Source organism: Protopterus annectens, chromosome 13.part0 (assembly GCF_019279795.1).
Source record: "Protopterus annectens isolate FY-2018-M chromosome 13.part0, PAN1.0, whole genome shotgun sequence".
Classification (NCBI taxonomy): Eukaryota; Metazoa; Chordata; order Ceratodontiformes; family Protopteridae; genus Protopterus; species Protopterus annectens.
The window spans coordinates 1,358,620,562-1,358,643,976 of NC_056747.1; the positions used below are offsets into that span (position 1 = coordinate 1,358,620,562).

Here is a 23,415-nt window from a genome sequence, read left to right on the forward strand (position 1 = left end):
AATGCACAATTAAACTTCACTTCCAAGCTTCAATAGAAAATAAGTACATTTTTTCTTAACACAGTTCTGGCCAACTCAAAGCTTTTAAGTTTCTCAGTGGAACAAAAATATACTCACTATTATAACGTTTTCAGTCAATCACTTCCTGACACACACTTACTTACCTACATTACAAAGGCGTGAAGTTCACACACTTGGTGGTGTAGTTCAAGCCAAGCTGCCTTACAACGTTCAGGTGATCCACAAACAGGTCCCTGTTTTTTCTTGACGTACTTCACAGGATTCCCAGTGATTCTTGTTACTTCCACAACTTACTCTAGTCACGGCCTACTAAGTGCGTCCACCGTTGGCTTCAAAATTCTTCTCTTTAAGAGACAAATGTCTCTGGCCAATGTAGTTACAGCCCCTACTTTTAACAACAATTATTTCAGCTGATTCTCACTTCACTGTGTATAACATATTTTCTGCTGATGTTACACACTTACCATAAGTACTACCCTCATGTTTTAAAACAAAAAATGTATTTATATATGTGATACATCCATGTGTGCCCACACACACACACACACATATATATATATATATATATATATTGTAACATCTATCTACATATCTATATATCTATACATCTATATATATATATATATTTATACATGTGTATATATATATATATATATATATATATATATATATATATATATATATATATATATATATATGCTATAAGAGTAAGTGTTAAAATAGTCCAAATGCTCCTGTTACTAATAAAATAAATAAATGATCCAAAAGAGAAGCACAGGAGCAAACCAAGGCTGACAACAAAAATCAGCATAAATCCAGCAGTCACTGAGGCTTATTCAAGCAGCAGAAATAAATGCTAGTTCAAACAATGACTGAATCCGTGTCAAAGACAAGTAAAATCCAAGCCGTTTTATTGGTAAGCGCTTTCACCTTGTAAGGGCTTTGTCAAACCATAAGAAACAAACACTGAATAAAATCAAGTCACATTTTATAAGGAAATAAGGCTGACATCACTTCCTGTTCCTGATTAAAACTTTTCAGTATGCAAAAATAATGCATGTCTATAAAAAAATGTATACAGAAAACTATATATATAAACAATATATATATAAAAATATATATAAAAAATATACATCTATATATAAAGGCAAATATAAAACATTTATTAACATTCTAAAATATGTATGTTTATCTCACAGTGAGTCTCCTATTCTTAAGAACAGGTTTCAAAGGAATTTTGTCTATTAAGACCTAGTCTCCGGTCTGCTCTAAGTCTGATAATCCATTTTAATTTCAGTGTTTCAGTGTAATTGCATATATCCCCTCCCCTAACACTGGGTTCATTGATCTGTATAACTAAGAATACAAATGAATGTGTATTGTCACTGTCTATAATGTGTTTAGAAAGTGCACTGCGTGGAGACCGTGTACGAATGTGATAAAGGTGTTCCCTTCCTCTGTCTCGTAGGCGTCTGTCTGTTTTGCCTACGTAGAATGCTTGACAAGCAGTGCACTTAGCTAAATAAATGGCATGTGACGTGTTGCAATTAGCACTGAGTTGAAACCTGAAACAATAGGAAGTAACTGGGTGAATAAACTGGTAATTGGTATCTACAAATTTGCAAAAATTACAGCAATTACATGGAACAGTATCCACAATATTGTTCAAACACTCATTAGGCTGTGTAGATAGGCGAGGGTAACAAAGTAATCTATGTAGGTTAGACTTGTTCCTATATCTAAAATAAGGCTCCTCACCAATAATGTCTTTAAGTTGTGAATCAAGTAAAAGTAGATTCCAATTCTTGTTCAAAACCTCTCTTATACTGTTTATGTCTTGCGTATAACTAACAGAAAATCTAACTGGTGGATTCCTAACTTCAGGACATATATCAGGGACATTCTCTACTGGATATGGTTGTGAGAAATATGGTCTAGCAATACCATTCCTCAGCTCCAAAACACCTTCAAAGTGGGAGGTGATCTCATCTGGCCTATATGCTCTTTGTAAAAGCCTGTTGTTTAAGTTTGACAACTCTTGTAAGAAGCTATCATAATTTGGATTCATCCTGGATTCTCTTATCGCCTGTCCCCTTATCAAGTTCTTATATATGTAATTGGGGTACATACTTTCCCGATGTAATAGGGAATTCCTATAGCACGTTTTTCTAAAGACTCAAGTACTGAGCATCCCATTTGGCAGTCTATCAACAAAAACATCCAGGAAAATATATATATCTATGTGGGTCTGTACCATGCACATAGAACCAAAACAATGTCAAACTCCAAAATATTGAGATGATAATACTGTAACTGCATAACATAGATTATTGAAACTCAACAATATTTAAGAAATGTCAGGAAGAGTAACAGCCATACGTAGAGCTACTGCATTAGCTATGGTAGAAGTCACAAGGTTTGTTCTGAGAATGTAGGGAGTGTTTATGAAACAACGCTGCCACAGAAGGAGACGGCATTATTGACCATTGACAGCTGTGTGTACAATATAGAGAAGAGGAATAAAACAGAAAATACTGTTACTGCAGAAAAAAATTAGTGAATTGTTTTAGTGTATGTTTTCAAAACAGATGCCAATATTAACCTCTTGCACTCTACAGTACCAGTGCACTATGGTGGTATTTAAATATCTAGTAAGTAACTGGACAACTTCTGCAATACTGGTGTAACATGTTGGTACTTAGCTACCATGGTAACTAATTGGGCAAGCTCTGCAGTATCAATTTAATATGCTGGTACTTAGCTATCCTGGTAAGTAACTGGGCAAGCTCTGCAGTACCAGTGTAACATGTTGGTACTTACCTATCCTGGAAAGTAATTGGGCAAGTTGTGCAGTATTAGCGTAACATGGTACTTAAATACCCTGGTAACTAAATAGGCTGTAGGTCCTCTTTGTTTGGAGGCCTCTGGTATAGTGTTACTAGTCCACACAGGAGGAGAAAACTGCATAAACCACAACAAGGAGGTCAGAAGATTCAACTTCAGATTGTTGTCAAACATTGCCCATACATCACAAACGTTGAACATAAAGCAGAGCTTGTTATCACTGAACATAAGATCAGGAGATAAAGACTAGCAGAGCAGAGTCCCTAACTGTAGTATGAACACTTATTTCCACTACATTAGTGGTTTTAATCTTAACCCGATTACTGATAATCCAGTTATGGATATATTCCGAGTCATTAACAACATGGTTTACAGAAGAGAAATTACTGAGGGAAATGAGTGGTATAAATAAGTGTTATCAACATAACAATGACATTGTAATCCTCCTGAATGAATGATTAATAAATGAGAGGTATAAATAGGTGTTATCAACCTAACAATGATATTGTAATCCTCCTGAATAATTAATAAATGAGAGGTATAAATAGGTGTTATTGACATAACAATGATATTGTAATCCTCCTGAATAATTAATAAATGAGAGGTATAAATAGGTGTTATTGACATAACAATGATATTGTAATCCTCCTGAATAATTAATAAATGAGAGGTAGAAATAGGTGTTATCAACATAACAATGATATTGTAATCCTCGTGAATGAATGATTAATAAATGAGAAGTATAAATAGGTGTTATTGACATAACAATGATATTGTAATCCTCCAGAATAATTAATAAATAAGAGTATAAATAGGTGTTATCAACATAACAATGATATTGTAATCCTCCTGAATGAATGATTAATAAATGAGAGGTATAAATAGGTGTTATTGACATAACAATAGTACTGTAATCCTCCTGAATGATTAATAAATGAGAGATATAAATAGGTGCTATCGACATAACAATAGTACTGTAATCCTCTTGAATGATTAATAAATGAGAGGTATAAATAAGTATTATCTACATAACAATGGTACTGTAATCCTCTTGAATGATTAATAAATGAGATATAAATAGGTGTTATCGACATAACAATGATATTGCAATCCTCCTGAATGAATGATTAATAAATGAGAGGTATTATCAACATAACGATGATATTGTAATCCTCCTGAATGAATGATTAATAAATGAGAGGTATAAATAGGTATTATCGACATAATGATATTGTAATCCTGAATGAATGATTAATAAATGAGAGCTATAAATAGCTGTTATCGACATAATAATAGTACTGTAATCCTCTTGAATGATTAATATCTCCCAAATGCAGCAAGTGTATGTAGGAAAGTAGTAGTCTAAGAAGGAAGCATTGCAGTTCTGCACAATCCAGAGGGGGTGAATAAAATGAATTTACCTTAGTACCTTTGGATTCACCTGGTCAGGTAGGAGGTAAATCTGTCTAGGAAAATATCACAAGTAAACAGGAGCTATCAAAATGGCTAAGAAGAACAGAATGATCCACAGTGTCAAGTGCCAACAGACAAAGGAGGACCAAGACAGAACAGCGCCATTAATCCTTTAAAATACAGAGCTCATTAAATATTATAGAAAAAGCCTGCTTCATTACTGTGTCTAACTCTAAATCTAGAATGGAATGAGTAATTTACTGTTTCTGCGGCTCACACGATTCCAATGTATACAACTTTCTCAAGAATCTAAGAAATAAATTTTAGGTTTGACATCTGATTAAAGTTATCCACATTATCTGAAACTATGACAGTATTTTTTGAGACTCTGATGAGGCTAAGTTGGCAGTAAAGCAGTGGGTTGCTATATCACACTCCTCAGCTGCTAGAACCTTCCATGTGGAGCAGCATTCTGGACTTCAAAGTCATTTAGCACCACATAATAAGGTAGCTGGCTAGTTGGTCACAGCACAGCTCTCCTGAAAGTAGTACTCATGTTTGTTATGAGACACCTCTGCCTGGTAAGCAGTTACACGAGACTCCATCATCAGTCATATGCTCTAACCTCTGTCTTCATCTCTCAAGTTCCCAGAGCTGAAAGCTGAGCCACAGCTTTTTGAAGAACTAAGTAGAGAGAATATACATAACTTGGGGTCACCACACTGACTGCAAATGGCAAAGAGTGAGGTTGATCAACCATGAAGTAAATGGCTGAGTGGTCAGACCAAGTGACAGGTTCCATACCAAGCAACCTGCTATCACACCTACCTGGAACACCATGTCATCAATAGTATAAACAAGTATGTTTTACCAAAGGAAACCATCTCAGTAAACCCAATTCCCTTCACAATGCAAGTTATTACCTAAACAAAAAACACTGGCTCCTTATCAGTGCTTATATATAACCCCTCCCCCTGGGCACCCTCCAAGGCCAACCACTATGAACACAAACAAATAGGAGGAAGTAAGTGAATTCCTGTAGTAATGTCTTCGTACTTTGAGATGAATGGCATATAAAGATACACCTACTGGATAAGAACACACCCAGAGGTAATGAATCCAATAAAAGTTTTAATAAACTCCAAACAGCACAAAAGGTAATGTAAAGCGCTTTTTGTCTAGTTGATTCATCAGACTTCCTCAGACAAACTCATACAAAACAAGCACCATGTTTAAATTAAAAACTTTTCCCTCCAAAACTACATCAGCCTATCAAACACACTGTTCAATTAATATCAATTAAAACATTTAAGTTATATAAAAAGTTATATTAGTTTAACATCTATATTTATTAGGGTTATGAGTAGTACCCACTTTTCATGTCTTGGTTTTCCAGGTTAGGTTTTTATGACAAGTAAGGTTTTTCATAAAATGTTGTTTTAAAAAAAATGTTCAACTGTAAGTACAAGGTTTAGGGTTTTATATAACTTTACTGTTTTAATTGATGTTAATTGAACAATGTGTTTGATATACTGATGTAGTTTTGGAGGGAAAGTATTTAATTTAAACATGGTGCTTGTTTTGTATGAGTTTGTCTGAAGAAGTCTGATGAATTGACTAGAAGAAAAGCGCTTTACATTACCTTTTGTGCTATTTGGAGTTTATTAAAACTTTTATTGGATTTGTTACCTCTGGGTGTATTCTTATCCAGTTTGTGTTGTCACTGTGTCCGCCTTTGTTCATTTCATATATGAAGATATACCTGTATAGGTTAATAGGTGTTTACTAGGCTAATGACAACAAGGGCCTTTTTAAGCCTAACAATGCATCTCAAATCTCTGAGAAGTTCTAGTACCCTTGATAAGTGTAAACAGGGGCCTAGGGAAATGAACCATTTACAAGCAGAAGCCTGGAAGATGAACCATTTACAGGTTGCCTGTGCCCATTAGAGACATAGGTGCCAAACCAGGGATGAATTTCGTGTTCACCATCCAATTGTCCAAGTTACATTTGAATTGGGTTAGGGAGGAATTTGGCTTCACATGGACAGGGTGGTATTTGGATACATTCCTGTCTCTCAACAATGCCCTATTTATATCACAGGCAAGGTTTAAGTCTTTAGAATGGGTAATTCTGGTGCTGTTTGTTTTGTGGATATGCAGGAGGTCCATCAGAGTGGGGTCTGACAATACCTTTTATGCCAGGCATAGATCTCCCCTCAACAGCCTGTAGGAGACTGAATACAGGGATAGGGCCTTGAGGTGGTCCGCATAGGACATGTTACTTACACCATGTATTCTTTTAGTGATGAACCTCTGTGGACATTCTACTTGTTGGATATGCTTGGTTAGGTACATACCAAAGGGGACATTGTACTCAATGATAGGTCTAATGAATGGCGAATACAGTGGAACAATGACTTCCTTGGACCTAGATGCCATAACTTTGTTTGCAAGTTGTGTAACAAGAATGATTTCCTCACTAGTGTAGACACATGACAGTAAAGGCTATATTGCTGTCTACGTGTGTCCCTAATTCCCTGAATACTGGGTCAACTCTAAGGCGTGTGCTGTCAGTATGATAGCTACCACAGATGGATGACTTCCCAAAGATACCATTATGCATTTCTTTGCATTTAGTTTTAATCCATGGCTCTGACACCAATTGTTTGTCTGTGTCAGCCTCTTCTGGAGAACATTTGTGTCACTGTGAGATTCAATGACAGCTCCTAATTTGCAATCATCTGCAAATTTAGTCAGTCGGAGAACACTGACATTGGCCTTGATGTCAGAGACGTAAATGCAAAAAAGGTGTGGTCACAAGGACTGATCCCTGAGGGACTCCACTTATGACTGGTCTCTTTGTAGAAGCAGACTCCTCAATTCTACCTTCCTGGGCCCTGTCTGTGAACCAGTCAGCTATCCAGTGAGTGACATAAGGGTTTGTACCTAACCTCTTGAGTTTGTCAACAATGTCCGAGTGGGGCATTTTGCCAAATGCCTTGGCCAGGTCAAGGTAAGCAGTGTGAACCAATCTGCCCTCATCCATTGCTTTAGTGACTTTCTCAAAGGAATCCACCAGGTTCAGTAGGCATGACCTGCCCTGGGTGAAACCAAACTGAGTTGGGTCCAGTGTCTGGAGGTTTACTATATCTATAGTGATCATCTCCGTGATAATTCTTTCCATGGCTTTACATATGACTAGTGAGACTTATGGGTCTCTAGTTTCCAGGGTCTGTAGATGGCCCACCTTTGTGAAGAGGGATGACTGTTGCCTTTCTCCATTTATGAGGCACAAAGCCTGTTTGGAGGTTACTGTTAAATACCAATTCCAGAGGGCCTGATATATCATGTTTCATGCTATTTAGAAGACATTCTGGGATACTGACAGGACACACTGATATAGTATCCTTGGCCTTAGACAGAGCATTAAGGACCTGTTCCCTACTGATAGCAGGGGAAATTACATTTGATGATATTTCTTGAGGAAGGTTAAGGGGGGGAGAAAGGGGTATAAGTTGGAGGTGAATTTGTCAGCCAGTTGGATTGGTATATTTTCTAGCTCAGTGTAGGGGGCTCCATTTACAATCAGCTCTGCACACAATTATTTATGGTCTTTGAAGTTACGGACATATGTAAAGAATGCCTTGTGGTTATTGTTGACCTGGGAGGCCACATTTACAAATCTGGCTTTGGTAGACTTTATTTGTCCTCTGAGTTGTTGTTTAGTTTGATGAGAGAGCGTTTATCCTGCTGGGTGCTGCACCTCCTAATTTTTACCAAGATTTTCTTTCTTTTTTGTTTAGACTCCTAGCATTGAGCAGTAACCCTTTAGCATTTCTTGGTTTTGATTTGCTATGTCGGAAGTACTTTCAGTTTGGCATTGCCTAAAAAGGAACTATGGGGGAAGACATTGTTTTAGCTAATATTCGAAAGCCAAATGGGAGAGGTGCAGACCATTCCTGCCAAAGCAATGTGGTCTGTTCACCACCTTCTTCCATGTTGACAAATATTGCACCCCTTTAGAATGGCACCAGAAATTAAGCCAATTATTAGTCAGTCATCTTTTGTTCATATTGTGGCATCATCCTTCAAGAAGGTAAAATGTTGCTCAGTGCCAGGCTCATACCAGCCTTGGATACACATTCCGAGAGCTCTGTGATGTCTCTCAAAATATTCTAGGTAGGGACTGAGTCATACTGGCACTTATGTCCAATGACCTGACAGCATGCATAATGTGGCAGATCCTAGCTCCTGAAAGGCAACTGACTGTGACTTTCCCCTTATTCAGCCTGATGAGAGGGCCATCAATGTGTCTCACAATGGAGTCTCCAATGGCCAGAATGTTGGATCGTGTGGAGGCTTGCCTTACGGGCTTAAAAGTAGAGGCTCCAGGAGATGTAGTTATATGTGTTGATGTGGGTGTTGTTTTGAAAGAGTGCATTTGGAGCTGTGGAGAGTATTTGTTATGTGTAATTCATCTAGGAGGTCTAGAAAGGTTACATTTAAGTGTCTCACCATACGTGGGTCTATATGCCTGCTTTGAATTGTGTTTGATGGGCGCAGCATGTGTACAACTGGACAATCTTACTGACATTAGGAGTACCTTTATGTGACAGATATAACCTAAATCCCTTTTAGTCTGTGGTACATAGGTTCATAGCTAAGTACTTGGCTAGAAGCCCATGGGGCCATTTTAAGCCTAGCCTATTTCCCTTTTTGAGAAACAAACCCTGCATCTCTTATCTGTGAGGTAAACACCTTAACCATTATGCCAACCCCCAACCCTGTAAATGCCACCCTTGCAGGGGCACCCAGATTTGAAATGGGGACCGCTTGATCTGCAGTCAAATACTCTACCACTGAGCTATACCCCAGTTTTACATGTATGTCTCTCCTATACCCATGTCACATGTAAAAGAGCTGCCCCGTGTCACATTTAAAAGAGTTGCTACAGTCAGCCATGGTCTGTTTGATATTAATGGCTGAACAATGTAACAATAGCAACCCCACCACCAACCTGATCTAGTCTTGGGTGATTAATTATTGAGAGGGGGGGTGATGTTGCCACAACAGGGCCAAAGTTCTTATCTAGCCAGGTCTTGGTGACTAAGGCCAGGTCTACATCAGCTGCAGGCCCAACAATGTGTCCCTTGAAGGGGACAGAGGTGGCATTAAAGTCCCAACACCTGCGTCACACCACATCAAAGTACAACACCTGGGTCACACTGCATTAAAGTACAACACCTAGGCCACACCCTATTAAGTACAACACCTGGGTCACACCTCTAGGGGGTAGGTCATTGGACACACATGGGTTATGTACAGCATGTGGTATTTATTTTTTATTTAAGATTTGCTGACTAGGTTAGTCCTGCTAGGTTGATGGCCTATTTTCAAGGGAGACATGATAGCAATTAAACTACTAGAGAAAATTTTGCCAAGGCATCGGGGAACTTCCCCTATGTTAACTGACAGGTGCTGTGGGATCTTTTAGAGCCACTTGAACAAATAACAACTCAAGCAGATGGTACCCTGCTTTAACATCTCATCTGGAATAAAACATATTCAAGAGTGCAGCACTGCCCTTATGCCACACTGCAGTGTCAGTAATCAATCTCTCTGGTGTGGGATTAGAAGCCACAGCCTTCTGAACTAAAGGTGAGTGTGCTACCTGTTGCACCACTGACAGTGTTATCATCACATACAGCATCCTAACTGTGCAAGTATATGCCAGAACTTAGAATTTTACTACCTCCCATGCCTAACATGAGCAAAAACAGTTTTGTAGTTTAGACATACTTAGCTTGTTACTCTGCCATGTATTTCCTCCCAGGAAGTCTGGATACATCATAGCCAAACTCATCTTGGGTGTGAAGGCCATCACAGGCATGCTACACCATGCTTTCATCACAGTCTCCACTACTTGACTTTCTTGAAGGTCTTGGTCACCAGACGTTATTTGGGATATTTTTGGAATTCCTGCATGCTCAACTGTTCTCCTTACTGGTTTTCTCTTTTTTCTAGCATAGAGCATGTGTGCATTTCATTTCTTGTGTGGCATGGTCGCTGATGCAATATAAAGCTTTTACAATGGGTGTATGCTCAGTTACAGTTTTGTTTCATACTCTCTACTATTTTGTTCACAAGTTGCATCTCACTGACGCATTGTTGTAAATGGTTAAAACATCCACATTTATTTTGTTCTTTCTACACATCATATTGAGAATTTGACACCTGTAGATCTTCCTGAGAATAATTTACACAGACACAGGTGGTGAGTCTACTGGTTTACACCCCACAAGTGGACTACGTTTAACGTTAAGTACATTTGAGGCATACTGTACTCTCCCAGTTTGACTAAGCTTTATTTCTGCAGCTTTGGTTTCTGCTGCCTTTTCTTTTATAATCACACCAGGCACAGGCTCACTAGCCTGTTGGACTGTAGCCTCATTTTATTTAGCTGTATTTATGGCACTCAGTTCAATGATATCTTTTCAGTTCTCTCTGTAGAAGTTTAATTAGAGCTTAATTCTTTTGTCTGAGAACATCCTTCCCCTTTTGCAGCAGTAAAATGATCCTGTATTAGCTCAGCATCGTGAAAAGCAAGTCCTAGTTCAGAATGATTTAATTCGCTGTTTGTTGGGTCTTAGTCTCACTTTTCACATTTTAACACATAAATGTTAATTCAAGCACAGCAACATGCAATTTTGTTTTCTCTTCCAGTAACATTGTAACAAGGCTTAATTTCTTTTGCATTTTTCTTCTAACAGCCATTCGTGCATTTCATTTTTACTTCATTTGTGTAAGTTTATTTTAGAACTGTGTTCTCTTAGATATAGCTAGAAACTAGGAAGATTAGATTAGTCTTTTTCTGTACTGATGTCAGAACCTTTCTACTGTATTATTTTAAGTATTTCTCTGTGATCTCTGAACTCTTGACTAGCACTGTGTAGTAAGAAGTATTGTCTTGCATTTTTATTATTTATTATTAAATATTTTTAAACCTTTCAATTGTGGCTGTTTTCTGTAGAGATAATTTAAGCTCTAGAGTACATTGCATGTATATAGTGATACTGACCAAGCCACTTCAATAAACCTTGACTGCTCAGTTGCACTTACCATTTGGATATTAATATTGCACAGTATAATTAGACACCCTTTCATAATGACCTTTTGGTAGCTGATAAATATTAGTGGGTGGTGGCAAGTGGTACTACCATATAGTCTGGGTAAAAGGGGCACAGCTGGAGAACCTGTGCCAGCCTTCCCCAGGAGTGTCTGTGTGGTTGCATATAACTCATCTCAAAGTGTGTGTGTGTGTCAGCTACATGGGCAGGGACACAAAGCACTGGTTGGACAGAGAGGGTGCTGGAGGTTTTAGCTTGCCCACTAGGCTGAGATCTGGACCCTATAGCTGTGCCAGTGGTGAGTCTTACTGGGGGCCTGGAGAGAAAGGGAGAGACCAGCCCCAGACTGACTATGATCTCTGCGTGCTCTTAAGGGAAATTGTACTTTACTGTGTGTGTATTTATTATCCTTTCCCTAATATGGACACCCCTCACTGGTGTTCGTGGTGAGGATTGAGGCTCCTTGATTGCTGGGCCAGTGCACGGGCGTCACAGTCTCACCCTTCACATTTTTACACATAAATGTTAATCCAAGTACAACACTGTCCAATTTTGTTTTCTCCTCCAGTAACAGAGTAACAAGGATTCATTTCTTTTGCATTTTTCTTCTAGGAGCCATTCATGTGCATTTCATTCTTACTTCATCCGTGTGCTTCATTTTCTACAGCCTTTTAAAGCTTTTCACGGGGAACTCTGTTTGTACCTCTTTGATACTTTTAGATTTCTTTTGTATTGTCAACTGGACCTAAGTGTCATGCTTTTGTTTAGGGATACGGTCACTTTATGTTATGAGCAGCAGTCTGTCTATAGTTCTGAGTTTTATTCCCTTTTTTTGAGCTGTGTCTTTAGTATTTCATTTTCAGCTTGTAGTCTCTGTGACTTTGCTTATAGAAAAGGATAATGACGTTAATTGTGTGCAACTGCTCCAATCTGTAAACACACAACATCAGCTTGAATTTAAAACTGACTTTATTTCTTATTTTTCAAATTAAAGCACCAGGTCATTTTGCCCTTTTCCCAAAATAATTATTTTCCAGCTTCTTTAAAACAGTTTCCCTTTGGTTTTATTTAGTTTGCCCTTTTTGGTGCTGCACAGACTGTTTCTGCAATCCCTTCCTGTGTTCCACAGCATTACATCATAAATAAAATATAGATATGCAGCTCTCTTTCTCCAATCTATATTCTGCTTCAGCACAACTACTTGCTCTCCTGTATGCCTGTGATGTCACACTGCTTAGCACTTTCAAGTTTACTACCATGTTACCCTGTTCCAACTTGTACAGAAACATCAGCGTTTTGTTTTTTTTTTCTGACAATTCAGCAACCTCTTTTTCTGTTTCAGATGGACTTCTCATCTCCTGGTCAAGGTCAGGCAATGCTGTTACTGATTCTTCCTGATTATAGACAACACCCTTGGCTGCCTTAGAAAGGTTGCACTATCAGTCGATGCCATGACTTCGTCTTACAGAGCTGTAAATCTCCAGGCAAATGTCTTATTTACTTTCTCTTGTTGCTGGTTAACACTTTGTTGAACAAACAGACTTCCTGAAAAGGTGTTCATTACCTTTCCTATAAGTTCTTGTTTCTTAACATCTATTAGCTTGCAAAACAAATTTTGTCCTTCAGCAAAATTTATTTTAGTTCTCTTAGAACCATTGCAACAACAGTCATTTATTTATTGTTTATTTCACATTTGTTTACTGGGAAAGTCCGACTTGGAACAAAGCCAATTTTCAGTGAAGACCCGGGGAAAAGTGGTCCAGAAGCACGTTTTTGAAATGTGGGAGGAAACCAGAGCACCCAGAGGAAACCCACATGAAAGCAAGGGAGGACATGCACTTTAGACATCTGTAGCACTTGACTGAAAAAAAACACATTTCTTCCTATCGGAAATATTGTGATGCAAAGCATTCTAATTCTGTGGCACCCACAGCACTGTGTGTAATAAGACTTACTTGGCTGGCCCTCCAATTTCTTTTGTGGGTACATGTCACTGCATCTGAGCACAGCCTAACATTTGCTCCCCTTCCATGATAGCACATTTGCTGTTTTGCCTTGTGACGACTGTGCCTTTGCCCAGCAATCAAGGAGCCTCAATCCTCGCCACTAACACCAGGGAGGTCATCTCATAGAAGAGGAAAGGATAACTAATACACACAGTAAAGTACAATTTCCCTAAAGTGCACACAGAGATCACAGTCAGTCTGGGTCTGGTTTCCTCCTTGCTCACCAGGTCCCCAATAAGACTCCCCAATGGCACAGCTATAGGGTCCAGGTCTCAGCCTAACTGGGCAAGCTAGAACCTCCAGTACCCTCTCTGTCCAACCAGTGCTTCATGTCCCTGCCAAGTAGCTGACACAACACACACACACTTTGAGATAAGTATTTATACAACTTCACAGACACTCCTGGGAAAGGCTGACACAGATTTTCTAGCTGTGCCCCGTTACTCAGACTTTACGGTAGTAATTACTGCCACCACCCAGTTAATAATATTAGCTACTTAAAGGCCCTTAAAAGGCTGTCCAATTATTACTGTGCAATATTAATATCCAATGGTAGTATGACTAAACAGTCTCAAGGCTTAATTTGGAGTGACTTAGACAGTAAACTCTATAAATATGCAATGTATTCTACAGCTTATCTCTGCACAAAGCAGCACAGGTAGAAGGTTTTAAAAATATTTAATAATAAATAATTAAAACACAAGACAAAACTACTACACCATATCTAAGAGTTCAGAGAACACACAGAAACTTACAATAATATAGTAGGACAGGTCTGATTTCGAAGAAAAACACCTAATTAATCTTTACTAGCTTTAACTATTCCTACAAGAAATCACAGTGCTAAAAACTTACATGTGAGCATAAGCAGAGTGCTGGTAAGTTGGAAATCAAGACCAAAATGCTCTTTGGTCTCTTGTGAGAAACAATACCCAAACATCACCAACAAACATGTCTCCAAGGCCCTCCCAAAACTACATCATTCTTGACACTCAGGTCTTCCCAGCACTCACACTGCACCATCCTGACACCTGCTCTGAACTCCCAGGCCAATAGAAACTTCAACACCTGCACAGGAGAACACAGCACTATATACACTCCAGCAATTAGTCCTTAGTTAACACAATAATCAGAATGTCTTCAGCCAGCCTGACCGGAACCAACTTTAAAGATCAAAGAATGTCATAAAATCATTTCAATTTCAAAAGACAAATTTGAAAGGCTTGACTTAGTTTTTCTTTACAGCAAGGGAGCAATGTTGTTACAATCTTGAAGTTCACATTTTACAGTGTTTTCTTTACACTCAAGAAACACGCCTGTACCTTACATCTATTATCAAGAAAGCATGCCTGTATTTTACACCTACCCACAAATACCAGAATTAGATATCAAATCCTATTTGACGAGGCTGGCAGCCTTCGCCATCTCTCCCCAACCGTCACATGGTCTCTTACCTTTTTTGTCTCTCATTTTTCAATACAGATAACTGGCAACCTTACAACTAGTTTCACCAGGTTTGAACACTATTTTCTTTGTAGTAGTGACAGCGCACTCAGCATTGAGAGCATACTGACAAACATTACTGCATGGTATGGGAACTGTAATGCCTCAGATTGCAAGACTCTTCAGAGAGTAGTAAAAGCAGTGGAAAGAATCACTGGCTCTCCACTGATGTCCTTGGATAACTTACATGAATCTCGATGTATTGGAAGAGCTAGAAAGATAACAAGTGACCATACTCACCCTGCTTGTGGTATGTTCTCCCGCCTTTCCCGGGTAGACATTACAGCAGCATAAGACTTCCAGGCTCAAGAGAAGCTTTTTCTCCCTTATCTACCAAATTGCTGAACTCTATCAACAGGCATGCCAGAACCCATTCTGCTCTTTCAAACAATTAACTAAATATTCTCTTGATTAATCCATTAAATGACATACTCTCATGTCTGCTTATTCTAAGGTCTCTACTACTAGTAGCATACTTTATTGCAATATCCAAATCTTCATCTGTCCTGAAACTTGAATGTGTAATACTGTATACAATATTTTTGCTTCACAGGTACCTATTAATGCAAAAATTCAAGTTCGTGCAACATCTACTTGTGCAATAACCTAAATGGCACATTTTTGTGCATGCAATGTCAGTCCTAGTATTACTAAATAGTAACTGTATGTATGCATGCATGTATGTATGTTTCTTGCACTAGGAATGAAGCAATGTAACTTTGCTTAGCTGCACTATGTACAGATCTAAATGACAACAAAACTTACTTTGAATTTGACAGTGCACAGCAATGAGCCCCGTTTTTACTGTTAAACGGTTCACCATTTTACAGGTAGTGCTATGCATAAATGTGGTTTTGTACATTGTCACAGAACATTCACAGCACATGCTTAAGTATCTCTTTTCTATAGTAACCTTTAACTGCCAAGAAGAGTCAGCTTTACAGCAGGGTCAAGCCCTTCTACAGGCACACCACAGTAACCTTCCTTTTTGTACTACAACACTCCCTCTGTAACAACTCACCACTCAGGATGATTAGATTTTTATTTACTGCTCTCTCACGTACAGAAACTGCCAAAGGTTTTAAGGAAAACGTCATTCAGACAACTCCTGTAAGACTCAATACGTATACAGTTTCACATTTGTAAGGGATTTCTACATACAACACATTTCATTCTTTTGCTTTTTTTATTTTTCAGTGATCTGGGATTATACACATACATACTTGTCAGCAAAACAGAGTTTCTACTAGGGTATTTCAAGAGCAATATAGTTCTCAATTTAAATTCAGACAGCATTCCCCAGTTTGTGACGGCTGGCAAGGAAACAAGGAAAAAGAACAGACTACAGACAAATGACTGCAGATGTATCTGAACTGTGCAACCCTGTATCTGACCTGTGCATGCCTGTATCTGAACTGTGCAACCCTGTATCTGACCTGTGCAACCCTGTATCTGAACTGTGCATGCCTGTATCTGACCTGTGCATGCCTGTATCTGAACTGTGCAACCCTGTATCTGAACTGTGCAACCCTGTATCTGAACTGTGCAACCCTGTATCTGAACTGTGCAACACTGTATCTGACCTGTGCATGCCTGTATCTGACCTGTGCATGCCTGTATCTGAGCTGTGCAACCCTGTATCTGACCTGTGCATGCCTGTATCTGAACTGTGCATGCCTGTATCTGACCTGTGCATGCATGTGTCTGAACTGTGCAACCCTGTATCTGACCTGTGCATGCCTGTATCTGACCTGTGCATGCCTGTATCTGACCTGTGCATGCCTGTATCTGACCTGTGCATGCCTGTATCTGACCTGTGCATGACGTATCTGAACTGTGCATGCCTGTATCTGACCTGTGCATGCATGTATCTGAACTGTGCAACCCTGTATCTGACCTGTGCAACCCTGTATCTGACCTGTGCATGCTTGTATCTGACCTGTGCATGCATGTATCTGAACTGTGCATGCCTGTATCGGACCTGTGCATGCATGTATCTGAACTGTGCATGCCTGTATCTGACCTGTGCATGCCTGTATCTGACCTGTGCATGCCTGTATCTGACCTGTGCATGCCTGTATCTGATCTGTGCATGCCTGTATCTGAACTGTGCGTGCCTGTATCAGACCTGTGTGTGCCTGTATCTGAACTGGGAATGCCTGTATCTGAACTGTGCATGCCTGTATCTGACCTGTGCATGCCTGTATCTGAACTGTGTATGCTTGTATCTGACCTATGCATGCCTGTATCTGAACTGTGCATGCCTGTATATGACTTGTGCATGCCTGTATCTGACCTGTGCATGCCTGTATCTGACCTGTGCCTGCCTGTATCTGAACTGTGCATGCCTGTATCTGAACTGTGCATGCCTGTATCTGAAGTGTGCATGTCTGTATCTGACCTGTGCATGCCTCTATCTGAAGTGTGCATGCCTGTATCTGACCTGTGCATGCCTGTATCTGACCTGTGCATGCCTGTGGTGTATACATGGCCATGAATATGTGCATGCATGCACCAGATGGTTACATTAAGGACAGTTTCACAAATAAAACAGCTAACCATGGTAGAGGACTATATGTATCTGAACTGTGCATGCCTGTGGTGTATACATGGCCATGAATATGTGTATGCATGCACCAGATGGTTACATTAAGGACAGTTTCACAAATAAAACAGCTAACCATGGTAGAGGACTACATGTATCTGAACTGTGCATGCCTGTGGTGTATACATGGCCATGAATATGTGTATGCATGCATCAGTGTCTGAACTGTTCATGCCTGGGGTGTATACATAGCCATTAACATATGTATGCATGCACCAGTATCTGACCTGTGCATGCCTGCGGTGTATACATGGCCATGAACATGTGTATGCATGCACCAGTATCTGAACTGTGCATGCCTGTGGTGTATACATGGCCATGAACATATGTATGTATACATGGCCATGAATATGTGTATGTATACATGGCCATGAATATGTGTATGCATGCACCAGTATCTGAACTGTGCATGCCTGTGGTGTACACATGGCCATGAATATGTGTATGCATGCACCAGTATCTGAACTGTGCATGCCTGTGGTGTATACATGGCCATGAATATGTGTATGCATGCACCAGTATCTGAACTGTGCATGCCTGTGGTGTACACATGGCCATGAATATGTGTATGCATGCACCAGTATCTGAACTGTGCATGCCTGTGGTGTATACATGGCCATGAATATATATATGCATGCACCAGTATCTGAACTGTGCATGCCTGTGGTGTATACATGGTCATGAATATGCGTATGCATGCACCAGATGGTTACATTAAGGACAGTTTCACAACTAAAACAGCTAACCATGGTAGAAGACTTAAAGGTGCATCTTGTCAACAGGAGTGAAGACACTGAGCAGACTTGCCCAGGATCCTTCCAACTTAGTTGACTAATGTACTGCTGAAAACCTCGATGAACATGAAATGGATGGAGAGTCAGAGCTACAAAAAGGTTAAAAGGCATTACTTGCTAGTAATGGTACAACCTCAGAGACATCAACTCAGAAAGTTTCATAGATTTATTTATTTACTGATTTGTTGACATTTGATTACTGGGAAAGGCCGACTTGGTAGAAAGCCCATTTTCAGCGGAGGTCCGCGGGGAAAAAGCTTCAAATTATTACGAAACATTTTAAGAACAATAATTTTACATTCTTCAAAAATAAAACAAAAACATCTGTAGTTTAAAAACTTATAATAAATTAGACATAATATAAAAACAATGGTTAAGAATCGATACAAGGTTTATGACAACCATTTCATATTTAGGAAAACTTTAAACAGTCTGTAGAGAAATTAAAGATAAGTTAGTCTAATGCAATTAGGAATTGCAATACAAAGAGAGGGAAAACATGCTTATGGTATATTTAGAGAGAAAGTCAGGGAAGAGAATTTGATAGAAGTAAGTAATTAAGTGAAGAAGGGAGAGTAGGGAGGTATAAGGAATGAAAAGGCACTTGTTCACATTTAGGGATATAGTTTATCCTGGTTTTGAGCAAGAACAGAACCAGATTTTAGCTAGGAAGTCATATTCATAATTATGTGACTTCTAGCATATAATTAATTTATAATTAGATCCTGAAGGTCAGCATAGTAAAAAGAAAATGATAGAAATATTAACAACTAACACATTTAAAAGACCTTTATCTACTACTTTAAGAAAATGGGTGTGTCAAAGTGACCCAACGGATTCTGAAAGTTCTGTAACAATGGTAGAAAGATTGATATACCACAGGACTATGTACAGAACTGAACAGTGTGGACCTGTGTCATATGTTAGTAACAAACAAAAAGTATCATGTATAGACATATTCTGTTTTAAATGTGAAAAAATGTTCAGATAGCTAGATTCTGTACTAGTGATAGTAACGTTCTTACAAATGTGGAAATTATGGCCTCTGAAAAATATGCTTCTTTATGTCTATGGAATGTGATAACTGAAATATAATAAATTATGTGCTTAATTTCTTAGACCACATTCTGTTACTTTGTTACCGTAAAGTTAATTAATTGCAATTGCCTTCTAACGATGGCTTGTAACACATTAAAAGTATTATGCTGTTTACTTAGTATCTCAACATACTCCAAATGTTAAATGGTGTTAAAAGGGTATACATATATTTAGATATGTGAAGGAAAGATATAGGTTTTGACATTTTATGTGTTTAGAAATTCAGCAGCGTAAGTTCCAGTTAAGAAAAAAATGAACAAACTGTAAAAAGGCAGAGATGAACTTAATGAAACTTTGGGTCTAGAAATTCAGTTATAGCTCCTCACTCTAAGGAAAGTTGACATGTCTGAGAAGTTGCAGTGCCACATTTCTCAACTTCACTGCTGTTAATAGGAGGAAGGGAAATCAGCAGCAATCAGAGTTTCCGGAATTTACTATAATCCTAGAAGCAGTTCTTTACAAGGATACAAGGTCCTAATCTGATTATGGATGCTTACAACACTGATCTAAAAGAATGAAGCCAAACGATGCCAATTTGCTGAGTTATAGGATTCAATATTTTTTTTAAATTTAATTTGTTAGTGCAACACAAATAGGAAATGCAATATGATGACAGCATTCTGCAAATGTTTTTTATCCCCCCACTGAAAGAATAGGTTAAGAGAGTGTGTGAGACCCGAGAGCTAGCAGGCTACAAGAAATAGAAGGATACAAACAAATAAATAAACGTGTGCCTAAGATACTGTCAGTATTCTCAATGCCTTGCTTTGTATCCAGTTCACTGGCAGAAAGGATGTATTTGAGTCAGCTCACACAAGTCAAAAAACAATAAATATGCAAAATACTGTCTGCTCCAGACTACAGCTTGCACAAAACTGTCAAGCACAAACATTCTAAAATGAATGACAACATGCATCCAAAGCTTCCTCGCAACGTTAAGCCATAATCAAGCTGTGGGAGCAAAACATATTTTAAGAAAAAGAAAGCTTTTACTCTAATGGAAGACACAGCTGCTCTACAATGAACATTCTTTGTGAAGTAATTATGGCGACTTCACAGCATTCACTCCCTGTTTGAATTCAAAGTGGGTTCTTTCAACAGCAGATAACACAATGGTGCTGTCAATCAAAACAATTCAGCCCATCATTGAAAATAACACTGAAAAAATCTCTAAATATATACTTCATTTACATAATTCCATATTCCTTTAACCTGTAAGAGATAAACACTGTAAACCTCTCATGGTGCGGTGCGGTCAGTGTAGTTGGTTTGGTAACTGGAAATATAAAGATAAATAAACAAACCAACAGAAAATACCACACACACACACACACATTTATCATTTATACTGTGCATATGTAGAATAATCTGCTCTGGATTCTGCAGCATTACTGCTTTTGCGTTGTAAGACAACAGATATGTACACAGCTCTGCGGCAAATAATACCCATTTACTCAACAGCTTTGAAAGGACATTTGTCTGACATTGTTCTGTATAGGTTATGGCAGTGCACTGCGAATAAAGTTACTCTGTCTGGGGGACCACAGTTTAATGTTCCTCTTCTCCACTTACATGGCAGACAGTCTCTGTCTTAAACTGTCGAGCAGTGCTATATCATGTATGGAAACACAGTTCTTCCTGAGATTTGCTCATTTACATAAATACATGCTGCCAAGAAGTTAAAATTTCATGGCCACACAAGAAAGTTAGAAATACTGATTGTGATAGTTTTATGCAAGCTGATTCCACTATGTGTGCTCCAACTTTAAAGTTAGTACACTGTCAAATGAATGCAAACAGCTATGTTTATAGTATTTGTTGCATTTCTTATTATAATACCTAGATAAGGTTATTGTCAGGTGTTTGACTCAGCATGCCCATGGGTGACCAGACAGCACAACAGAGGATAGATTACGTATGTAAAACTGCACAATATACAACTGTTACTAGCACAGCTAACTCCTTCGCAGCCCATTACCATAACCAAAAGTCAGAACGGTCAGTCTCTCTTTCAATGGCATTATTGTATTACTGTAACGCTCATATAAAATTATCTGTAATCTCACCATACTTACTGATGCAAATTAAAAAAAACAAAGAAACAAAAATTAATTAAATTAAACACGATTGACAGGAGCAGGAAATCACAACATATTATGTCAGAAGTTCATATTTTTCAAGGGACAGGGTTAAATCAGAGTAGACTCAAAGGCTTTGATTTGATTGGTGGATTTAGGTTCAAAGGCTGAATCAAGAGAGCATGCAATAGGAACTAAAAAGTTATGGTTTCATACTGACATGCTGCTGGAAGTCGCTGTCAAACCCTGAGTTGGAGTCATTGCTGAAATCGGAACCCACTCGCCTGTGGGTAGGAAAAAATGCCTTCAGGAGAAAGAACCAAAAACAATGCTTATTAACAGTAGTTCTTACCAGCTCAGTCACATATTCTCTTGCCAAGGCTGTCATTAGTGGGGAAACAACAACATACTTTCTTTTAAACCAATTTATAACCCCCTGGGTACTGCTCAGATATATATTACTCATCATAAACCTTATCCTTCAGATTTCCCACTCCACAGCCTACATATCTTTTTAGAGAGCTTCCAGTTATTTTTTTAGCCCAAGTGTAGGAAGATGGTCTCACTGCTTTATAGGTGGGTTTCCTTCCATGTTTTCTCCCTTTTTTCCATGAGAGGTTGCCAGTCAGGTATGATTACTCTTTTACCTCTGAGAGCTGACACTAAAATTGGTACAGTGGGCATACCTTTCAAGTGACTCTGATTTTCAGAGAAGTTTCTGATTTTGACTCAGAATTTAGCCCTGTCCCTCTTAATTCCTCCTAAAACTGGTGACTTTTGTTGGAAAGGTACTGAATTATACTTAATACATATCAACAATAATTAGAGTTCTAGAGTCTTTTACTTCAGAAAGGTATATTAATTCACATTATCTTATTCTGTCACTGTCTCAAGTTAATAATAGTGACATTTCAAAAGTGTCCCTAATTATTTCTTGAGTTGTCCCTGATTCTTTTGAGATTTGTCCCTGACTGGCTGAGAGTTATGCCATTTAACAAACTGCATAAATAAACTCCAGAGCAACTGGTACCTTAGTGTCCTCTTGGAGGAGCTCCGATGGTAAAGCTGCTTTTCCCCCTAGTGGTGACTGTAAAGTGTAGCATAATGCCCATCCAACTTTGGATATTAATGTTAGAATATCTCAATCTTCCTGCCTTCAAACAACCTGCAGTGATCTAGGCTTACTTACAAACCCACCAAGTACAACAAGAAAAACTGCAAAGTCGACCACAAACAGTGCCAAAAGTCCACTAGTAATCGAATAAAACACTGTCGATGCCAGGAACTGCTGTTAAATAACTTTTAATTCCACAATTAAAACACAGACTGAGCGCTTTCATCCCCTCATGGGGATTTCATCAGAATCTGATGAAATCCCCATGAGGGGATGAAAGCGCTCAGTCTGTGTTTTAATTGTGGAATTAAAAGTTATTTAACAGCAGTTCCTGGCATCGACAGTGTTTTATTCGATTACTTACAAACCCATTTGGTAGTGATATAAGGTACTAACCTGACACCATGTGGCTGGACAAGTCAATACTATTTTATTTTTTATAATCAAATGCTTTACTGCAGTAAATATTATAGGTTCATAGGTAGGTACTAGGCTATCTGTCCGAGGGCATTTATAAGCCTAGCCAGAGTGTGTCAGCCTTCGCCGCCCCATTGATTAATTAACTGATCCTCTGTCAAGCAGAGCCAATGAAGTGATCCCAAGGGTGTATTTTCTGTTACCCATCCACTCATCAAGGTTTCTCTTAAAGAGTGTTAGTGAGATGCTCTGCCTAATGTAGTTAGGAATTTTGTTCCAAAGCATGGGGAGTCTCTGTGACAGGAATCTATCTCTCCAGCATGTTCTATTTATTGTTGTGGCAAGGTGTAGCTCACTAGAGCACGTGGTTCGCACTGACTTGGATTTCTTTAG

The 23,415-nt window shown here is 38.7% G+C and overlaps 1 protein-coding gene across 5 annotated transcripts in view; it reads right to left on the bottom strand.

Moving 5' to 3' along the window:
• Positions 1-23,415, bottom strand: part of ARHGAP27 (Rho GTPase activating protein 27) — a 1,395,760-nt gene that overhangs the window by 280,218 nt on the left and 1,092,127 nt on the right. For 3 of the 5 annotated variants that reach the window (XM_044055388.1, XM_044055386.1, XM_044055390.1), the window contains exon 6: positions 21,712-21,795. The exons of the other annotated variants lie outside the window; for them this stretch is intronic. In XM_044055388.1, coding sequence (XP_043911323.1) covers positions 21,712-21,795 — 84 coding nt within the window. The remainder of the gene's footprint in view (positions 1-21,711; positions 21,796-23,415) is intronic. 5 annotated transcript variants of the gene reach the window in all.